This window comes from Myxocyprinus asiaticus, chromosome 37 (assembly GCF_019703515.2).
Source record: "Myxocyprinus asiaticus isolate MX2 ecotype Aquarium Trade chromosome 37, UBuf_Myxa_2, whole genome shotgun sequence".
NCBI classification, from domain to species: Eukaryota; Metazoa; Chordata; class Actinopteri; order Cypriniformes; family Catostomidae; genus Myxocyprinus; species Myxocyprinus asiaticus.
In genome coordinates, this window is record NC_059380.1 from 11,337,989 (window position 1) to 11,359,605 (window position 21,617).

General features: G+C 43.1%; 1 protein-coding gene across 1 annotated transcript in view; it reads right to left on the reverse strand.

The window, feature by feature from the left end:
* Positions 1-892: 892 nt before the first annotated feature.
* The window catches only part of LOC127428278 (cadherin-4-like), a 340,076-nt gene continuing 319,351 nt past the window's right edge, over positions 893-21,617 (reverse strand). The window contains exons 12-17 of the mRNA XM_051676519.1: positions 13,701-13,843; positions 12,085-12,321; positions 6,071-6,304; positions 5,594-5,733; positions 5,274-5,438; positions 893-2,477 (exon numbers count right to left, since the gene is read on the reverse strand). Of these exons, the coding sequence (XP_051532479.1) occupies positions 2,271-2,477; positions 5,274-5,438; positions 5,594-5,733; positions 6,071-6,304; positions 12,085-12,321; positions 13,701-13,843 (1,126 nt within the window). The 3' untranslated portion in view covers positions 893-2,270. The remainder of the gene's footprint in view (positions 2,478-5,273; positions 5,439-5,593; positions 5,734-6,070; positions 6,305-12,084; positions 12,322-13,700; positions 13,844-21,617) is intronic.

The window sequence follows — 21,617 nt, forward strand, 5'->3', positions numbered from 1 at the left end:
GCCATTGTACTGTTGATTTGTGAATAAAACTTGTTGTGCCTTTAGTGTTTTTTTCACCAGAACATTGCCGCGATGAACGAGGCAAATAAAACTCATTTATCAAAAATGTAGCTATTGTAATGTGATTCTATGAGACCAGGTTGTTCATTTATAAACTAAAGTAAATTGTCACTTGATGACGTAAAAGTGTAAACTCACTCATGCAAAAGAAAGAATCATGGATATGGAAAAAACTGTGTTTGTTTATTCTCTAAAGCACATCCAATACTTGAGATGGAAAGAGAAATCAGTTACACTGAATGGTGGAGCAGGCATAACTTTTAAGCTTCTCTGCAATGCAGGTTTAGACCCTTACCCAGGGAAACAACAAATAAGACACTTTCCTCAGCAAGACAGAACAAAATGAGTGCTGCTGCATTTCTAATAGCCAACAGAACTTGAAACCTAAGGAAAAAAAAATAATAATAATACAAAACACAAACATATAAAAACATGTAAAAATACTACATTTTATAGACAAGCACACACACTCACCCCCCAAAACACATACAAGCGCACACACACACACACACACACACATATGTTGGTGCAGCTATCATTATGAGGATTCTCCATAGACATAATGATTTTTATACTGTACAAACTATAGATTCTATCCCCTACCCCTACCCCTAAACCTAAAAACTTTCTGCATTTTTACATTTCAATAAAACATCGTTTAGTATGTTTGTTTTTTTAAGCTATTTGAATTATGGGGACACTAGAAATGTCCTCATAAACCACATTTATAGCATAATACCCTTGTAATTACCAGTTTGTAACCTAAAACATTTCCTCGTAAACCACTTAAACCTAACCACCCCCCCCCCCCCCCCCCACACACACACACACACAAACACACACACTTAAAACCATAGGGTCATTTAGCCCAGTTCAGAGCTTGAAAAGCAGCAAATGTTTCAGATAATACTTCAAAAATAAGTACTTTACAGCATTTAAAACATATTTTTTAATCTTTTTTTGTTTTGTTTTTTATTTATTTTTTTCAGATTATATTTATGGTGTATATTCTTTGCCAACTACTTATCACATTCTGATCACAGAGGAACAAGTGCGAGAGATTTGAGACATTGTTTTGAAAGAAGTCATGCACGTATAATATTTTAATCAACTTACAAAGTTAGAAAAGGGGAATGTTCAAGACAAAAAAAAAAAAAAAAAAAAAAAAAGATTTCTTCAGATGCAATCCATTTAGAGTCAGATTTCTTCAGCCATCGTGTTTAGTCTCGCTGTCTGACAACTTGTCATGCCTAAATTACCTTTACAAATTGGAACGCAACACAAAATCGCACAAGGCAAGCAAGAGTATGAGCTAATAGGCATTCTCCATTAATGTTTTTTCTTCTTTAAAAATAAAGACCTTTATTTTGTACACAACCATTACACAACATAACATTATATGGTTGTGGTCGGTCAAGTATTTTAGAAAAAACTAATTATGATTTTAGAATTGGATCACTGTACTTCTTACACTCCAATATCTCATGGGAGAATGAGATTTCTCAAGGGACAATGAGTCACTGTCTTTATCAACAGAAGTCTTGACAAAACATCTTCCATTTCCTTTTGTTTGTTTGTCACATGGCAGTCAAAGAGGCATTCTGCACCGTTAATGCAGGGATGAAAGGAAAGGAAAAGTAGCAGAGAGGAGCAGACAGGAATGAGAGTGTGCACCCATCAGAAGAAACTTTTCAAAATGGCAACCGACCCTGAGATTGCAGGAGTCCGATACAAAACACACCACAAAAGGCACTTTATCAACGACAGTGCTTCTGTTCTACTGAAATTCAAGTTGAGAGAAAAAGTGTGTGTGGAACTCTCCTCAGTGATAAAGCAAACAGAGAAAGAGAGTGCGCAGACTCGTTTTTTTATTTTACTCCTGTGCGCAGAGAGTTCACCATCCCTGTCACGTCTCAATTCCGTCTTCCACCTCCAGGCAGTCCGAGAGGAATGACAAAACAACACTTAAGAAACCACAATGCGAAATATTGTAAAAAGCCATAAAATACTTGTGGATTGCAGCAAAGGTCCAGAGCAGGCTGCAGGGCAAAAATCTCCCCCTCTTGATGCATCCGTAGCTTGCAGAGGAACTTTTTTAAGAGATATTCAGCCCGCGTCAGAGGCTTGGCGTACTCAGATAAAACATCTGAGAAGTGATTTGTCCCTCCTGGCCCTCTCTGTTCCCCTCCAGCTTCCTGTAGTTCTCATCTTTAGTCCTCCCCTCCGCCTCCATAGAGGTCTGCCAGCTTTTTGAAGCGTGGACCCCAGTCATTGAGGTAGTCGTAGTCCTGTTCCCCAGAGCTGGAGGAGTCCAGGGAGCTGACAGAGCCTGCTGTGGAGCCGCTGCCCTCGTAGTCAAACACCAGCAGGGAGTCGTAGGGGGGAGCAGTGGGGTCATTATCTGCCGCACGCAGACCCTAACACAAGCGTGCAAGAGAGAAATAGAGAGAGAGAGAGTGAGAGAGAGGGAGGAAGCATATGATACAGCAGTCAGAACAGATGCAATAGAAAATTAACACAATTATAATTACACAAGCATTTCAGCAGTGGTGGATGAAGTACAGTAAGGCACTTATGTACAATGGAAGTGAATGGGGCCAATTTTTGGAGGGTTTAAAGGCAGATATGTAAAGCTTATAATTTTATAAAAGCACTTCATTCTTCTGTTAAAACTCATGTATTATTTGAGCTGTAAAGTTTTTTAAATCATCATTTTTTCCTGGTTGTTTTAGAGTTTGCAGCATAAGGACAAATTGTATATAACTTTACACAAACAAAAGGTTAGTAAGCGATTTTAGCACACTAAAATCATGTTAAAACACATATAGTTTACTTCTTATGCCAATACTTTTAAAAAATAGAGTAAATGTAAAAAATAAAAAAAAACTTTAACATTTACGAATTGGCCCCATTTACTTCCATTGTAAGTGCCTCATTATAACCTAGATTTTAGTTGTTGTTTTTTTCTTCGAAAAATCTAAATCCTTTTTTTTTTTTTTTTGGTAATCAAGATTATGCCACAAATGATGTCGATTGAGCTTAACTTGTACTGAATCCGGAATATTTCATTTATTTAAATATTATTCCAGTAAATGACTAAGCACTATTTGAGTAAACAGATTATGTACACAAGTTGCATAATCTCTACTGCATATAACTTGCTTTAAAACACCAGAGTATATACAACTTTTTCTGAGACTATGTGCATTCTCTTTATAGAATGAGGCATAACATTTATATTTAAGCTGGGGTAGCATTTAGCATTGTATAGCATACTTAGCATTTGCCATATCACAAGTTATAAACTCATAAAGATACAGTTCCTGGAACTGCTTATTTTATATTACAAACCATATTTTGTCATAATTGACCATTTATTGACTACATGATCCATATGTCAAATCTAACATGTATTAAAATGAAGCAACATATCATGCTTTGGAATGGAGTAGAAGTAAATGTTTCCCAAAATGAAATACTCTGATAAAGTACATATAATTGTATAAATAAAAAAATAAAAATACAGTAATGAAGTAAAAATGCTTTTTAAAATGCATCCACCATTGTATTTTTGCAGGGCATATAACCCCTTTAAGTCCTACTGAAAATTCCAAACTGGTCTCATAGAATCACGATACTATAGCTACATTTTTGTAAAATATTTTTTACAACGCTCGTTGTACATATTGCAGTTACCTGGTAAAACAAACACTAGGTGCTACTACTACAACAATTACTTTTCTCACTTTCATACTAATCACAAGTAAAAGGGCAGATTCTCAGTTCATAAACATTTACGTCTGTTCCTCACATAATGCTATCTTGTGACATCAAAACACTTTCACTAAAGCGCATGACGTGCAAGGCAATACATTAAAAAATGTATACTACATAACCAACTACATTTAAAACCATGTTCGACTCTGATCAAATTGCACAGTAGATAGTGACAGTGCACTGCAATTGAAGAACTGGGCATGAGTCAACAAGTGAGCTAAAAGTGTCACAGAAGCCCCACTAAATGACGTTGCGTTTTTCATCTCACATTTGCTTTTATGACACAATCTGTTTTATTTTAAGATTTATGGAGGCAGGTTTTGTTGATATAAACTCAATAGATCATTACCCTTATAAAAAACTGTTTGGGAGAACATTTAACTCACTTTAAGTGCCACGCAGTGGACATTTAACCTCGGAAATATTGCGTTATGTGCAGGGTTGGGGAGTAACGGAATACATGTAACGGGATTACGTATTTAAAATACAAAATATAAGTAACTGTATTCCACTACAGTTACAATTTAAATCATTGGTAATTAGAATACAGTTACATTCAAAAAGTATTTTGATTACTGACGAGATTACTTTGCATTTTAATGTCATTTGTTTAATTTAATATTTAGTCCTTTCAGATGGAAAACATTTACACATATAAATGATGCGATCCAAAGTGCGTTTAAACAGCGGTGAAACACTTTCTTATAATGTGTTACATTCATACAAGCAGACAGAGAAGTACGTTTGAAGTAAGTTTGGAGCAGAAGAAATAGAAATAAACCTTGTGTAAATTGTCAGCTTTACGCTAAGCTAAAATGCTATTTCTAGCCATTTTACAGGCACATTACCAGGCACGATCATATTTTTTTATCAAGAAAATTCACGTTGGATCATAATTTCTTTTTTTCTAGGAAGACCTTTGATATTAGGGCAAATTATTGTTTTCCTATAAAAATATCTAAAAATCTTTAAAACAAGATCAATTAGATTTATCTTGTTTTAGAAACAACACTGCATAAGATATTTAGGTTTTTCAGAGAATGTATTTTTAACATGTGTATTTTGTCTTACTGTACTGGCAGAGTTTTTATAGTCAAAACAAGTGAAAAAATCTACCAGTGCTGAAGAAGTAATCCAAAGTATTTAGAATACATTACTGACCTTGAGTAATCTAACGGAGTATGTTACAAATTACATTTTACAGCATGTATTCTGTAATCTGTAGTGGAATACATTTCAAAAGTAACCCTCCCAACCCTGGTTATGTGTATAATGAACCACGTAATATAATTTTACATAAATAATACCAAAAACACATAATTTTCATGAGATCAGGCTGGAAACATCATATCTACTTCCTTTAAGCACTTCTGCAACATTCAGCATAAGTCCTTGATCTTGATTATCTTCAGTGATAAGAAATAAACAGAGCCTACATCAATGATGAACTCCCCAATGTCTCCAGGGTGTGGTACCGTTGGTCGCACAGGGTACTGAGATTCTAGGATAACAGGTCTCTCGTCCACTCTCCGTACACCTGCGGGCTTGCTCATGATGTGATCTAGAGACTCGGGCTGCTGCAGCTGACTCAGGTCATAGTCCTGCAACCGAAATAAAAATATGCCAGTTGCAGTCTCAAAACAGGGTCAGAAATGTTCTTGCAACAGACAGTGGAGAAGCAGAATGATTACAAACAGCCTTGACTCTACAATCTATGAAAGCAAAGTCTGTGTGTGCATATGTGTGCGACTCTGACCTGATCTTCCTCTCCTCCACCCTCTTCATCATACTTAAGTATATTATCCCTGACATCATCCTCAGGGTCAATCAATAAAGGTTTCATCTGACGCTCCTTTTCTCTTCGCTTCACCCACACTACAAAGAACAGCACCATGCCTAAAGACACACATACACATACAAGAGCATCATTCACATATTTTTTTGAAGGGGCACCAGTGGCAGTCCTAGTTCACTTGGTGCTCTAGTAAAGGTGAGACATGACCAAAGAAAAAAAAAAAAAAAAAAAAAATGTAACAAACTTAGTACTTCTAAAAGAATCAGATGTGTTAGTTTAATAATGCTGATTTCATTTAGTGTGGAAATGGACCTGGGTTCAAATCCCAATCTACTTTGTAAATTACAACTAAACATGTCAGCAAGTAATCACTGTGCATGTTGTATGGAAAAGATTCTTGGTCCACCCATCCATCCATCCAACCTTCCATCCACTTACTGAGCAGTATAATGATGCAGATGAGAATGGTGATGATAGCCCCAGTTCCCAAGCCGGCAACAGTCACTGCCCCAACCGCAGTGCAGTCTCCATTTTCATCGCAAGGACACACCTTCACCTTCAAGACTGAAGTGTTGGAAAGGGGAGGGTTTCCAGAGTCGGAAACTAAAATAGGGACTCTGTACATGCCTGCCTCCAGGTACGGGATCCGCAGTTTCAACTGGGCATAGTTGCCTAAGAGAAAGATATAGCAAACATGGATATTATTGATTGAAATGGGAAGACTGGAATGCTAAATATGGCACTTTTAGTTGTGTGTTGAGCAATGATCACTGAATGTTTCAGATGTTTTCTTAAAAAAGAAAATCGTATTTTTTTTAATTTTGTTTTTATTTTTTACAAAATTCGCTCATTTTCTCACATTCCAGTTTACTTAAGCACCCTAGCTCCTTAAAGCACTTCACTAACATAAGTTTATACCTTTTTTTTCCGCAGGATTAAACTGTAGACTTTTCACACTACTCTTAACCCTGGGTTAACATGCTTTTAACCCTGAATTACTGCCACTATTAACCTTGGGTTAAGCACAGTACTGTATAACACTTGAGAGTTATAAAGCACTGCTCCAGAGTAGGTTTCGCATTCTAGAGGTTCTAGAATGTTACTGTGAGTTATTTAACAACAGACAACCAACCTTAAACTAAACAATGCTTGTCTCATTAAGTATTCACTTAGTGCAGCTGCAGAAATTTTCACATGCTGTGTTTCAGCATTTGAGCGAAACAGTAAAAAATGTTGAACAGGAATGGTAAGCGTGTTAATTGGGGTGACGGAGAGACACTTAGTCTAAATGTAAACAGGTTGTGTTTGATGCATGCTGTACTTTTCCAAGCAAATGTTTGTGATATTACAATAGCTTTATACACCGATCAGTGAAAACATTAAAACCACCTGCCTAATATTGTATAGGTCCCCCTTGTGCCGCCAAAACAGTGCCAAACTGCATCTTACAATTTAATTCTGAGATTATATTCTTCTCACCACAATTGTACAGAGCGGTTATCTGAGTTACTGTACTCCCCCGGACATACGGGTATAAAAGAGTCGGTATGCAACCACTCATTCAGATTTTCTCTTTGGAGCCGAGCGGTTCTATTCATTGAAGCTGAATTCATCCGCGAAGTTCATTCACCTCATCTGCTGGATTCTACGGTGCATTTCAGTGGCTTCTCCCCCTCTGCACCCGTGGAGTGCAGAGAACGCCCCTGGGCGCTTCGGCAGAAACAACTAAAAGAGTATATTCTAAAAAGAGTATATTTTCTTTCTAAAAGAGTGGCACACACGGAACGTATTTTTAAAGATGCCTTTCTGTTTGTGTTTTATTCCTGGTTGTGGTCGTTATCTCTCCGCTTCTGACGGCCACGATCGCTGTCTTACGTGTCTGGGCGCTGCCCACACGGAGACATCATTCGTGGATGGGTCTTGTCCTCATTGCGAGAACATGACCATGGCAACGTTGTGGTTGCAGCTTGCATTTGTAAGAAAGCAAGCCAACCCAGCGGCTCCCCGCCTTGGTCCTTCTACCTATGGGTATGAGGTCATGCCGGTTTGCACTGGGGGCAATTTGGGGACCTCAATGGGACCACCTCCGCCGGGTATCCCCCCACGGACCTCCCATTCCCCAGCACTCTCGCTTGCCCCGGTCGGGCACTTGGACGAGGTCGCCGGCTCATCTCAGGGCGAGTTCAACATCTCGTTCAGAGCCCGGGAAGAAGACGAGTTATAGAGCGCAGCACCGGAGAGCGGGCTCGTCCAGTCAGACGCAGAGGCTTCGACTAGGCTTCCTCCTTCGGGACAAGTCGCCCAGTCCCAGGCTGACGTGGAAATGATGGACATGCTTTCCCGGGCGGCCGCGAGCGTCAGGCTAGAGTGGAACCCTCCCTCGTGGCTTGATGATTGGTTCCTGGGCCCCCGTTCCTTTCTACCCGGAAGTGCATGAGGAGCTGGCAAGATCGTGGGAGGCACCTTTTACTGCCCGGTCTCGGTCTTTCAGCTCCCCCGCTCTCACTACCCTCGATGGCGAAGCGGCCAGGGGGTATTCAGTGATCCCCCAGGTGGATAAGGTGCTTGCGGTGCACTTGTGTCCGCAGAGCGCAGCCACCTGGCCCGGGCACCTGAAACTCCCGTTCAGGGCCTGTAGGTTTACATCGTCCCTGATGGCTAGAGCCTACAGTGCCGCTGGACAGGCCACCTCTGCCCTGCACGCCATGGCTCTCCTGCAAGTACACCAAGCCAAGGTGCTAAAAGAACTGCATGAGGGTAATTCTGACCCGGGATTGATGCAGGAACTGCGCTCGGCGACCGATCTCGCTCTCCGGGTGACGAAGGTCACGGCGCGGTCTCTCGGGCAGGCGATGTCCAGCCTGGTGGTCCAGGAGCGCCACCTTTGGCTCAACTTGGTTGAGATGCGTGAAGCTGACAAGGCACAGTTCCTTGACGCCCCATCTCCCAGGTTGGCTTATTCAGCGACACCATCAAGGACTTTGCCCAGCAGTTCTCGGTGGGGAAGCAGCAGACGGAGCCCATACAGCACATCCTGCCCCGGCATGGCTCAAGACCCCACACCCCGTCTGCTCATCGCCAAGGGCATCCTCCTGCAACTACAACACCGGCTCCGCCACAGCCCACCCCTGTGGCCTGACCCCGGCGTGGAGCTCAGCGCAGGAAGCAGACACCACCCATCTCACGGTCGGCCACCAAGAACCCGAGGAAGGCTTCGAAGCACCCCTGAGACTGGTGACCCAGGGGCAAGGAGACCCGCTTCTCTGGAGCTGGTGAGCAGACCACTCCATCACCCGGTGGAGGGCCGGGAGGAGAATCTTTTGTTTCGTTTTCATTTAATTTCACCGCATGCCCAAAAGCCTTGGACCGACCTTGCATTTCTATGGGCAGGGGTTCCGCTAGAGCAGGTCTCCAGGCGCGTCGTGGTTACAACAGATGCCTCCAAGTCAGGCTGGGGTGCCGGATGCAATGGGCACACAGCCGCTGGCTCCTGGACTGGCCCGTGGCTGTGTTGGCACATCAACTGCCTAGAATTGTTGGCAGTACTGCTCACCCTGCGGAGGTTTCGGCTGTTGATCCAGGGCAAGCACATAACGTACGGACGGACAACACAGCATCGGTAGCGTACATTCAACCACCAAGGCGGTCTACGCTCCCATTGCATGTCACAACTCGCCTGCCGTCTCCTCCTCTGGAGTCAGCAGCGCCTCAAGTCCCTACGAGCCACTCACAACCGGGGCGACCTCAACACTGCAGCGGACATGCTGTCATGTCAGGTTACCCTCAGGGGAGAGTGGAGACTCCACCCTCAGGTGGTCCAGCTGATTTGGAGTTGATTCTGTCGAGCACAGGTAGACTTGTTTGCTTCCCGGGAATCCTCCCACTGCCCGCTTTGGTATGCCCTGACCGAGGCACCCCTCAGTATAGATGTGCTGGCACACAGCTGGCCCCCTGGACTATGCAAATACACGTTTCCCACATTGAGCCTACTTTCACAGACCCTGTGCAAGGTCAGGGAGGACAAGGAGCAGATCATCCTAGTAGCACCCTACTGGCCCACCCAGATGTGGTTCTTGGATCTCACACTCCTCGCGACAGCCCCCCCTGGTGAATTCCCCTGAGGAAGGACCTTCTTTCTCAGGGATGGGGCACCATCTGGCACCCGTGACCAGACCTCTGGAATCTCCATGTCTGGCCCTTGGATGGGACATGGAAGACCTAAGTGGCCTACCACCCGTGGTATTAGACACGATCACTCAGGCTAGGGCTCGCCATGCTCTGTAGAAAATCCTCCCCCTTCGGGTAGGACCTACCATGGGACATCTCCACATGACATACTTCCGACAAGACTCAGTAAGACCATGTGACATATTCCACTCAAAATACCCCCTCTTTTTGGGTGGGGTGTGGTCTCCGTGGTGTATTCCCCTTGGGACACCCCCTGACGCAGACACTTATGGCTCCCAGTCAGTTAACAAATTCCACTCTTTTTGGGGAAAAAAGAGAGGGAAAAGAGGCCTCAGCTGGGCTAACCTGTCCCTATAGTTGGGCAGTCAACTTGTTCCTGATGGACTGTTCGACACTCATAAGAGCGTTGGGGGAGGTTACGTGATGGCCTGGTGTGCTGGCTATGAGGCACACAGCAGTCTGCCTGTCACACACCACCAGTTCACGTAACACAGTTCAGCTAGTTGTGGCATTTTGTATAGGGACCCCTAGTGTCACTACATCGACACAACGTCGAGTGAGTGACAGATAGGGAACGTCCTGGTTACTTTCGTAACCTCCGTTCCCTGATGGAGGGAACAAGACGTTGTGTCCCTCTTGCCACAACGCTGAACTACCCGCTGAAATGGCCGGGACCTGGTCTCTGAATGAGTGGTTGCATACCAGCTCCTTTTATACCCGTATGTCCGGGGGAGTGGCATGCAAATTCCACTCGCCAATTCTCATTGGCCTTTTTAAAAAAAAGCAGAGGTGTTTGGGGCTCCCAAGAGTGACCCCTAGTGTCACTACATTGACACAACATCTCATTCCCTCCATCAGGGAATGGAGGTTACGAAAGAAACCAGGACGACTTCCAATCTGGCCATTCTCCATTGACCTCTCTCATCAATGAAGCATTTCCATCCACAGAACTGCTGCTCACTGGATGTTTTTTGTTTTTTGGCCCCATTCTGAGTAAACTCTAAAGACTGTTGTGTGTGAAAATCCCAGGAGATCAGCAGTTACAGAAATACTCAAACCAGCCCAGCTGGCACCAACAATCATGCCACTGTCCAAATCACTGAGATAAAAAATTTTCCCCATTCTGATGGTTGATGTGAACATTAACTGAAGCTCCTGATCCGTATCTGCATGATTTGCACTGCACTGCTGCCACACGATTGGCTGATTAGATAATCGCATGGATGATTGTTGGTACCAGATGGCTGGTTTGAGTATTTCTGTGACTGCTGATCTCCTGGGATTTTCACATACATCAGTCTCTATATTTACTCCGAATGGTGCCAAAAACAAAAAACATCCAGTGAGTGGGAGATCTGTGGACGGAAATGCCTTGTTGATGAGAGAGGTCAGCAGAGAATGGCCAGACTGGTTCGAATTGACAAAGTCTATGGTAACTCAGATAACCGTTCTGTACAATTGTGGTGAGGATAATAGTATCTTAGAATACTATTCTGAGATGCAGGTTGGCGCTGTTTTGGCAGCACGAGGGGCACACAATATTAGGCAGGTGGTTTTAATGTTGTGGCTGATCAGTATGCAACCAGAGAAAGTGAATCTGTTTATAAATCTGAAATCAAATTGCAACTATTAATTCTACACTAAGCCATTACAACAATATTTTAAGCTTATTTTAACCGTCACAACTAAGAAAAACAATGTGTCAACATCAAGGTTGCAACTATCTATTTATGGATAAAGGTAGACTTGAGGCAATACTCAAGTATGAGTCCGGACTTTAGTACCCCAACTTTAGTTGCAAATAGTATCAAAGTCCCTTTAAGGCAATACAGGTCACTCAGCGGCCATATTCATAAAGCTTCCAGGCAGCTTTGTCCTAGTCAAGTACAGCTATATACTTAAATGGAGAAAGGCCAAAATCTCCAAAATATTTGGTCAAGATTAAAATCAAATACTTTATTTCAAATTAGCAATATAATCTGACAACAATAGTACCATCAATTGTGCTTCTTTGGCTAAAAAGACACACAAAAATTCAATTTTTCAGACTGGTCCTGCAAGTGCAAGTGTGTTCTCATGAAAGCAGACAGGTGATGTCTCAATCAAAAAGGTGACTGTCTCTTTTAAGGTGTGATTTTCATGCCTACAACCACCATATTTAGCATTGTGATTTCTCCCATTCATATGTATACGAGTGACCCATCTCATCCTATAGTTTCTCTTGTAGTATGAAGAACATTAAGTATGTAAAATTCATGTCTAACCATTCAGACGCGAGATGGTCCAGTTACGGCGAGCAGAGGAGGGGAAAGAGGGCAGCTCAAAGACATATGGGCCAGCATTGGGCTCTGTATCTAAATCAGAGGCTGTGATGTTCACTGGATTTCCATGCCGTGACCTCTCACAAACCAGAGCCTCTTGGGGAACTAAGACAGGCACGTTGTCATTCACATCTATCAAATAGATCTGGAGAGTACCTGTTCCTGTGGCAGGAGGGGAACCTATGAGAGAAAGAGAGAGAGAGGAATAAAATGAAAGCAGATAACGATAGTCAGGAGAGCACAGGGGTTAAGATCTTACAGTTTATGTATTTGTCTGAAAAGTCTCAAATGTGTCAGGAATAACAAACGATAACTGCACATAAATATTTCACAAAGCTGTTTTCTCTTTAATAGAGCTGGGCCCTCTCAGAGGACAGCAGAGCGTAATAACGTTGCCTGAAGAAACAGACACATCTGTTCCCTATGGCTAAGTGTGAATCAAACACAAAAACACACCGCACAATGGCCAGATATATACAGACTCTGACAACACATTCTGCTGTCACAGATGAAGGGCATTTGTGGAAAACAGGGCCTGTCTAATTCCCCATAGCCCTGACTTGAGACTAACAGGCTACATATTATAAAAATTGATTCTGTCAAATTCTGTTATTAGAAGGTCCAAAATGACCCTAAAATATAACTCGTCACCCTGGACAACTGTATCAACTGCTTGACAAAATACTAGTCCCAAGAGATATATTGATTTTGCCTAATATACTTTTGTTCGGATAAAATGCCTGACAAGGCCTGCCTCTACGGACACCATTGAAACATTTGGGGAAAACAACAAGACAGGCAGATAGATTAGTCGATTTCCTAATCATACTAACTCCCAGCAAAGATTTCTGAGCTTGTAAAGCAACTTCCTACAGTGCATCCGGAAAGTATTCACAACGCTTCACTTTTTCCACATTTTGTTATGTTACAGCCTTATTCCAAAATGGATTAAATTCATTATTTTCTTCAAAATTCTACAAACAATACCCCATAATGACAATGTGAAAGAAGTTTTTGAAACCTTTGCAAATTTATTCAAAATAAAAAACGAACATAAGTATTCACAGCCTTTGCCATGACACTCAAAATTGAGCTCAGGTGCATCCTGTTTCCACTGATCATCCTTGAGATGTTTCTACAACTTGATTGGAGTCCACCTGTGGTAAATTCAGTTGATTGGACATGAAGTGAAGCGCTGTGAATACTTTCCGGATGCACTGTATGTTCAGGTCCATTTCAGTCTCTCAATTTGAGAGAGTTTGGGTGAAAAAGGACAAGCATATCAACTGTGATTGGATGGCAGCTTTGTTGGAACTCCTTTTTGGTTGAATAGAGCAAAGATAATTAAATCCAACCAGAGTAGAAAAATGTTGGAGTGCTCACAGAATATGAATCAATTGGCTGTGAACTGTTTGTTGGCTCCATGGGACAACTGAACTTGCTCAAGTTCAAACTTGACCTATCCAACCATTTAAATCCATTTTTTTACACTGTGCCATGGACACTTTTTAAATGCACAGATACTTTTACATAAAGTTTTAATCTTGCTCAATCTTTACCATTGTCCACGGCCAAAAAGGTTGCTTCATATATGTTCTTCTTCATATATGGCGACTCACGGTCCAGAACCTCTGTGCTGGTGATCCTTCCATTGGTCCTGTTGATTTTGAGCCAGTTAGCTGGATCTGATAGTTTGGAGTACCTGAAGGCCAAAAGCATTTGTTCATTAGATTACTCCATATAAAAATCCATAAACATCCGCAAGACGTGGCTATAGAGTTCAACGTTCAATCATAATTTATGCTGCAACAGTATGGCTGAAGGTAATAATGTAGAACTTTTGAGATAACCAATCCATTTAAATGCCGTTAAAATCATATTTTGTCTCTTATGAGGATATGGGATGTGGATTATTAATATATGTTCCTCATTCATTTGCAGCTTGGGCGGCATTTCTAATCGGTTCTCTTCTGATCAATGGATCTGCACAGAGGAATATGGAAATATTTACACTCAATCAAATTACTGATGTGACATATAATCTTTCTTCTATATATTACTGGGTAATGTATAAGGCTTCTGTGCTATTAATCCTAAACATTGAAGTTAAAGACAGTTACAGTCTATTTATCTGCCTGACCAGGTCTCAGAGTTGGTTAGAGGATTACTGCATTTATTACTATACTGGTGGCCAAAAGTTTGGAATAATGTACAGATTTTGCTCTTATGGAAAGAAATTGGTACTTTTATTCACCAAAGTGGCATTCAACTGATCACAATGTATAGTCAGGACATTAATAACATGAAAAAGTACTATTACAATTTGAAAAAAAAAAAACTTAAACTACTTCGAAGAGTTCTCATCAAAAAATCCTACACGTGCAGCCATGGCATCTTTGCAGATCCTTGGCATTCTAGTTGTCAGTTTGTCCAGATTCTCACGTGACATTTCACCCCACGCTTCCTGTAGCACATGCCATAGATGTGGCTGGCTTGTCGGGCACTTCTCACACACCTTACAGTCTAGCTGTTCCCATAAAAGCTCATTGGGGTTAAGATCCATAACACTCTTTTCCAATTACCTGTTGTCCAATGTCTGTGTTTCTTTGCCCACTCTAACCTTTTCTTTTTGTTTTTCTGTTTCAAAAGTGTTTTTTTTTTCTTTGCAATTCTTCCCATAAGGCCTGCACCCCTGAGTCTTCTCTTTACTGTTGTACATGAAACTGGTGTTGAGTGGGTAGAATTCAATGAAGCTGTCAGCTGAGGATATAAGAGGCATCTATTTATCAAACTAGAGACTCTGTTGCACTTATCCTCTTGTTTAGTTGTACATCTAGGCTTTCCACATCTCTTTCTGTCCTTGTTAGAGTCAGTTGTCCTATGTCTTTGAAGACTGTAGTGTACACCTTTGTCTGAAATCTTCAGTTGTTTGGCAATTTCAAGCATTGTATAGCCTTCATTCCTGAAAACAATGATTGACAGACGAGTTTCTAGAGAAAGCTGCTTCTTCTTTTTTTATTTTTTTATTTTTTATTTGTTTTACCATTTTTGACCTAATATTGACCTTAAGACATGCCAGTCTATCGCATACTGTGGCAACTCAAAATCAAACACAAAGACAATGCTAAGCTTCATTTAACGAACCAAATAGCTTATAGTAGTGTTTGATATAATGGCAAGTGATTTTCTAGTACCAAATTAGCAATTTAGCATGATTACTCAAGGATAAGGTGTTGGAGTGATGGCTGCTGGAAATGAGGCCTGTCTAGATTTGATCAAAAATGACTTTTTTCAAATAGGGATGGTGCTGTTTTTTACATCAGTAATGTCCTGACTATACTTTGTGATCAGTTGAATGCCACTTTGGTGAATAAAAGTACCAATTTGTTTCCATAAGAGCAAAATCTCTACATTATTCCAAACTTTTGGCCACCAGTGTATGTCTGACTAGTGTAAGAATTTTACAACATATCATTACAATATTACTAATACTAAGAAAGCCTTTACTTGCTGTTTTAATTATAATACTTAAACTGCACTCTCATCCCTACCCTTTCCCAAAAAACATTCAATTATCCCATAACTCTGTAGTTTGCCTCAGGACCCAGATTTAACTTTGGACGTAAAGTGGCGACCCAACAAAGTAACCAAATTTGTTTATTGTATAAAAGTAAACAAATATGTCTAAAATCAAACACTGAAATCTATTATTATTATTTATTATATTTAATTTACAATACGAAACACATTGTGGTCATCACAAACCATGTTCATTCTCATTGCAAGATTAACTAGTATTTAATGTACTCTGGGTTGAATTTTCTTTTACCTTTCTTAATTTTGTTCATGGTTTTTGCAGATGAGGACATGACATACAACCTGTCTGTTGACATCTGCCAAATTTGGCTAGCTTCTACCAAGTGACATATTAATTTGTACTAGTTTGGATGCAAACAAAGGATTTGGGAAGCATTCTCCTCATTTTTAAAGTTTATAAGCCTATTTTGTTATCCTAAATACATGATTATATAGTAAGTAGAATTTTATTTGTATTTAGCATAGTTGTTCTAGCTGTCCGCAGCCATATCAGAACAGATCTGTCACCCATTTTTATGGGCTATTTAAAAGCAATTATACAGACAAATGTTAATTTGCAAGCTTTTGTTTGCTTAGTTCTTTTGTTTGCTCCAAATAACTTATTTGAGCCTATATCACTGATGCAATCTGAGAGAGCACCACAGTGTGGACTGTATTGATTGGAATGCTCCTTGCACACTGTGAGCTATTGAGCAAGTCTAGTGAAGATCCCCTGTGTGTGTGTGTGTGTGTATCTATATATATATATATATATATATATATATATATATATATATATATATATATATAGGGTTGGGGAGTAACGAAATACATGTAATGGGATTACGTATTTAAATTACAAAATATTAGTAACTGTATTCCACTACAGTCACAATTTAAATCATTGGTATATAGAATACTGTTTCATTCAAAAATTATTTTGATTACTGAAGAGATTACTTTGCATTTTATTGTCATTTGTTTGAATGTGAAACATTCATTTGAGCAGACAGTGAAGTAAGTTTGAAGTAAGTTTGGAGCAGAAGAAATAGAAATAAACCTTGTGTAAATTGTCAGTTTACGCTAAGCTAAAATGCTATTTCTAGCTATATATATATATATATATATATATATATATATATATATATATATAACACACACACACACACTACCGGTCAAATGTTTTGAAACACTTGACTGAAATGTTTCTCATGATCTTAAAAATCTTTTGATCTGAAGGCATATGCTTAAATGTTTGAAATTAGTTTTGTAGACAAAAATATAATTGTGCCACCATATTAATTTTTTTCATTATAAAAACTAAAATGTAATAAAAAATAAATAAAATAAAATAAAAGTTTTTGAAATTGATGACTTGGACCAAATAATAAAGAAAAGCAGCCAATAAGTGCCCAGCATATAGATGGGAACTCTTTCAATACTGTTTAAAAAGCATCCCAGGGTGATACCTCAAGAAGTTGTTTGAGAAAATGTCAAGAGTACATGTCTGCAAATTCTAAGCAAAGGGTGACTACTTTGAAGATGCTAAAATATAACAGTTTTTATTTATTTTGGATTTTGTTTAGTCACAACATAATTCCCATAGTTCCATTTATGTTATTCCATAGTTTTGATGACTTTACTATTATTCTAAAATGTGAAGAAAAAAAATTATAATAAAGAATGAGTAAGTGTTTCAAAAGTTTTGACCGGTAGTGTGTGTGTGTGTGTGTGTGTATATATATATATATATATATGTGTGTGTGTGTGTGTGTGTGTGTGTGTGTGTTAGTGTGTGTGAACCTGCATGGAGGCAAACTTTGGATCAATACTTCATGCTGGCATCTTGCCCGCACACTTTTGAGTCATGAAAAAAAGAAATCAAGAGAGATCAGGTGTGAAATAGTAAGAGAGAGGGAGAGATAGACAATAGAACCACCAGTCTAGGGAATGGTTCGGCTCATTACTCAATGACCTTTCATCCTGTTGCTTGGCAACCCAGGAACAACCAAGGGACTAGAACGGTAGAGAGAGTCAATTAAAAGCATTAAGCTGTTCCCTGGGGTGCTAATGGTGTACAATATGTGCTAAATCACTTGCTATACAGCACAATATGGAAAATGCGTGTACTTCTAATGTTCACTTACAAAGTCAGGAGCTAACCTGCACCTGAGAGTGATGGATTTGTATTGGCCTGTTTTCTATAAAAATTACTCAAAGTCAACAGGCAAGTAAAGTTCTTATGGCCTTATGAGGATTTTAAAACGTCATGGTTACTTGTGTAACCTCCGTTCCCTGATGGAGGGAACGAGACGTTGGTGTCGATGTAGTGACACTAGGGGTCACTCTTGGGAGCCCGAGACACCTCTGGTCTTTGATAAAAGGCCAATGAAAATTGGCGAGTGGTATTTGCATGCCACTCCCCCGAACATACGGGTATAAAAGGAGCTGGTATGCAACCACTCATTCAGGTTTTACGCTGAGGAGCCGATATAAGGTCTGGCCATTTCAGCGGGTAGTTCAGCGTTGTGGCAGGAGGGACCAACGTCTCGTTCCCTCCATCAGGGAACGGAGGTTACACCAGTAACCATGACGTTCCCTATCTGTCACTCACTCAACGTTGGTGTCGATGTAGTGACACTAGGGGTCCCTATACAAAACGCCACAAGGCTGAACTGTGTTACGTGAACTGGCGGTGTGTGGTGGGCAGACTTGCTGTGTGCCTCATAGCCAGCACACCAGGTCGACACGTAACCTCCCCCAACGCAGTTATGAGTGTCGAACGGCCCCTTTTGGGGACAAGTCGACTACCCAAAGATAGAGACGGGCTTAACCCAGTCGTGGCCTCTTTTCCCCTTCTCTTTTTCCACTCCCTAAAAAAAGAAGGGGGATTATCCGACTGGGCCGCCAGGTCTAGTCGGGGGGTGTCCCTCCCAAGGGGAGGACACCGCGGAGACCACACCTTGCCCCAGAGAGGGGGGGATATTTAAGTGGAAAAATACGTCACATGGTCTTTCCAACCATGTGGAGAGCCTTCAAGGTAGGTCCTGCCCAATGGGGGAGGAGGTACTACAACATGGAGACTGGGGCAGAGGGGCTCTGCCCAAGGAAGACGCAGTTTGCCAGCAGGGAAACGAATTAGCGGAAGATATAGATAGCATGGGGTTAGCCTTACAGGGAACCGCCACATGCAGAGCACCTACCCCAGAACCGGGCTCTTAGTCAGCGCGTGTACTGGGTCGGCAGTGAGTCTCTCCGAAAACTCGACTGCCACAGGGCTCGGAGGAAGTCAACCAGGAACAAGTTTTGTGAACGCTACTGGGAATTAACAGCACATGTCTTCAGCTCAAAAGGAGGTGGAAGGCGCTATGTGCAAGCGATACACCCGGCCGGCTATCCCGGGCTTATCCGCTTAAGTTGCGTGCCACTACCTGGGACGAAACCGGTTCCACCCGGAGGTTGTAGAACCTTGCAAAGGTGTTGGGTGTTGCCCAGCATGCTGCTCTACAAATGTCTGTTAGAGAGGCACCTCTGGCCAGGGCCCAAGAAGCCGCTACACCACGGGTAGAATGGGCTCGTAGCCCTTCCTGGGGCGGCATGTCTTGGGTGAGATATGCCATAGATATGGCATCAACAAGCCAGTGGGCGATCCTCTGCTTGGAGACAGCGCTTCCTTTCCGCTGTGCACCAAAGCAGACAAAGAGCTGCTCAGAGAGTCTAAAGCTCTGCGTGCGATCCAAATAGATGCGCAAAGCACGCACCGGACACAGCAACGCCAGGGCTGGGTCTGCCTCCTCCTGGGGCAGCGCTTGCAGGTTCACCACCTCCTAGCACCTCTTAGGAACCTGATGATCAGGTCGTGCTTCCCTAAGGACTTACCGTCAACTGCGTCATGGTGTGCTGCTATGGCAGCAACGTACACCTTCAAGGTGGAAGGGGACAGCCTCCCTTCCAACCTCTCCTGCAGGAAGGAAAGCACTGATCCGACTGCGCATCTCTGGGGGTCTTCGTGTCGAGAAGAACACCACTTAGCGAACAGACGCCACTTCAAGGCATACAGGCGCCTCGTAGAGGGGGCCCTAGCCTGAGTGATCGTGTCTACCACCGCGGGTGTAGGCCACCTAGGTCTTCCGCGTCCCGTCCAGGGACCAGACATGGAGATTCCAGAGGTCTGGGCGTGGGTGCCAGAGGGTGCCCCGTCCCTGAGAAAGAAGGTCCTTCCTCAGGGGAATTTGCCAGGGGGGAGCTGTCACGAGGAGCGTGAGGTCCGAGAACCATATCTGGGGGGGCCAGTAAGATGCTACCAGGACAACCTGCTCCTCGTCCTCCCTGACCTTGCACAGAGTCTGTGCAAGTAGGCTCACTGGGGGAAACGCATATTTGCGAATGCCAGGGGGCCAGCTGTGTGCCAGCGCGTCTATGCCGAGGGGAGCCTTGGTGAGGGCGTACCAGAGCAGGCAGTAGGACGATTCTTGGGAGGCAAACAGGTCCACCTGTGCCTGACGAATCGACTCCAAATCAGCTGGACCACCTGGGGGTGGAGTCTCCACTCTCCCCTGCGGGAAACCTGCTGTGACAGCGCGTCCATTGTAGCGTTGAGGTTGCCCAGGATATGAGTGGCTCGCAGCGACTTGAGGTGCTGCTGACTCCGGAGGAGGAGACGGCGGGCGAGTTGTGACATACAGCGGGAGCGCAAACCGCCTTGGCAGTTGACATATGCTACTGCTGCCATGCTGTCTGTCCGAACTAGCACGTGCTTGCCCTGGATCAACGGCCGGAACCTCCGCAGGGCGAGCAGAATTGCCAGTAACTCGAGGCAGTTGATGTGCCAACGCAGCCACGGACCCGTCCAGAGGCCGGTGGCTGCGTGCCCATTGCAAACAGCACCCCAGCCCGTTTTGGAGGCATCTGTCGTGACCACGATGCACCTGGAGACCAGTTCTAGGGGAACACCTGCTCGTAGAAACGAGAGGTCGGACCAAGGGCTGAAAAGACAGTGACAGACCGACGTAATGGCCACGCGGTGTGTCCCGTGGCGCCATGCCCGTCTCGGGACTCGAGTCTGGAGCCAGTGCTGAAGCGGCCTCATATGCATCAACCCGAGCGGGGTGGCCACCGCTGAGGATGCCATATGTCCCAGGAGCCTCTGAAAGAGTTTCAGTGGAATCGCTGTTTTCTGTTTGAACGCCTTCAAACAGGTCAGCACCGACTGGGCACGCTTGTTCGTAAGGCGCGCCGTCAGGGAGACTGAGTCCAACTCCAAACCGAGAAAAGAGATGCTCTGAACCGGGAGGAGCTTGCTCTTTTCCCAGTTGACCCAAAGCCCTAGTCGGCTGAGGTGCGAGAGCACCGGGTCCCTGTGTGCGCATAACAAGTCTCGAGAGTGAGCTAAGATTAGCCAGTCGTCGAGATAGTTGAGAATGCGAATGCCCACCTCCCTTAACGGGGCAAGGGCAGCCTCTGCGATCTTCGTAAAGACGCGAGGAGACAGGGACAGGCCGAAAGGGAGGACTTTGTACTGATACACCCGACCCTCGAACACGAACCGCAGGAAGGGTCTGTGTCGAGGAAGGATCGAGACGTGAAAATACGCGTCCTTCAGGTCTACCGCCGCGAACCAATCTTGATGCCGGACGCTCGCTAAAATGCGTCTTTGCGTCAGCATCTTGAACGGGAGTCTGTGTAAAGCCCGGTTCAGTACTCGCAGGTCCAAGATTGGCCGCAACCCACCGCCTTTCTTTGGTACGATGAAGTAGGGGCTGTAAAACCCTTTCTTCATCTCGGCTGGAGGGACAGGTTCTATCGTGCCCTTCCGTAGGAGGGTAGCGATTTCCGTGCACAGGGTAACAGCTTTTTCACCCTTGACAAAGGTGAAGTGAATACCGCTGAACCTGGGCGGG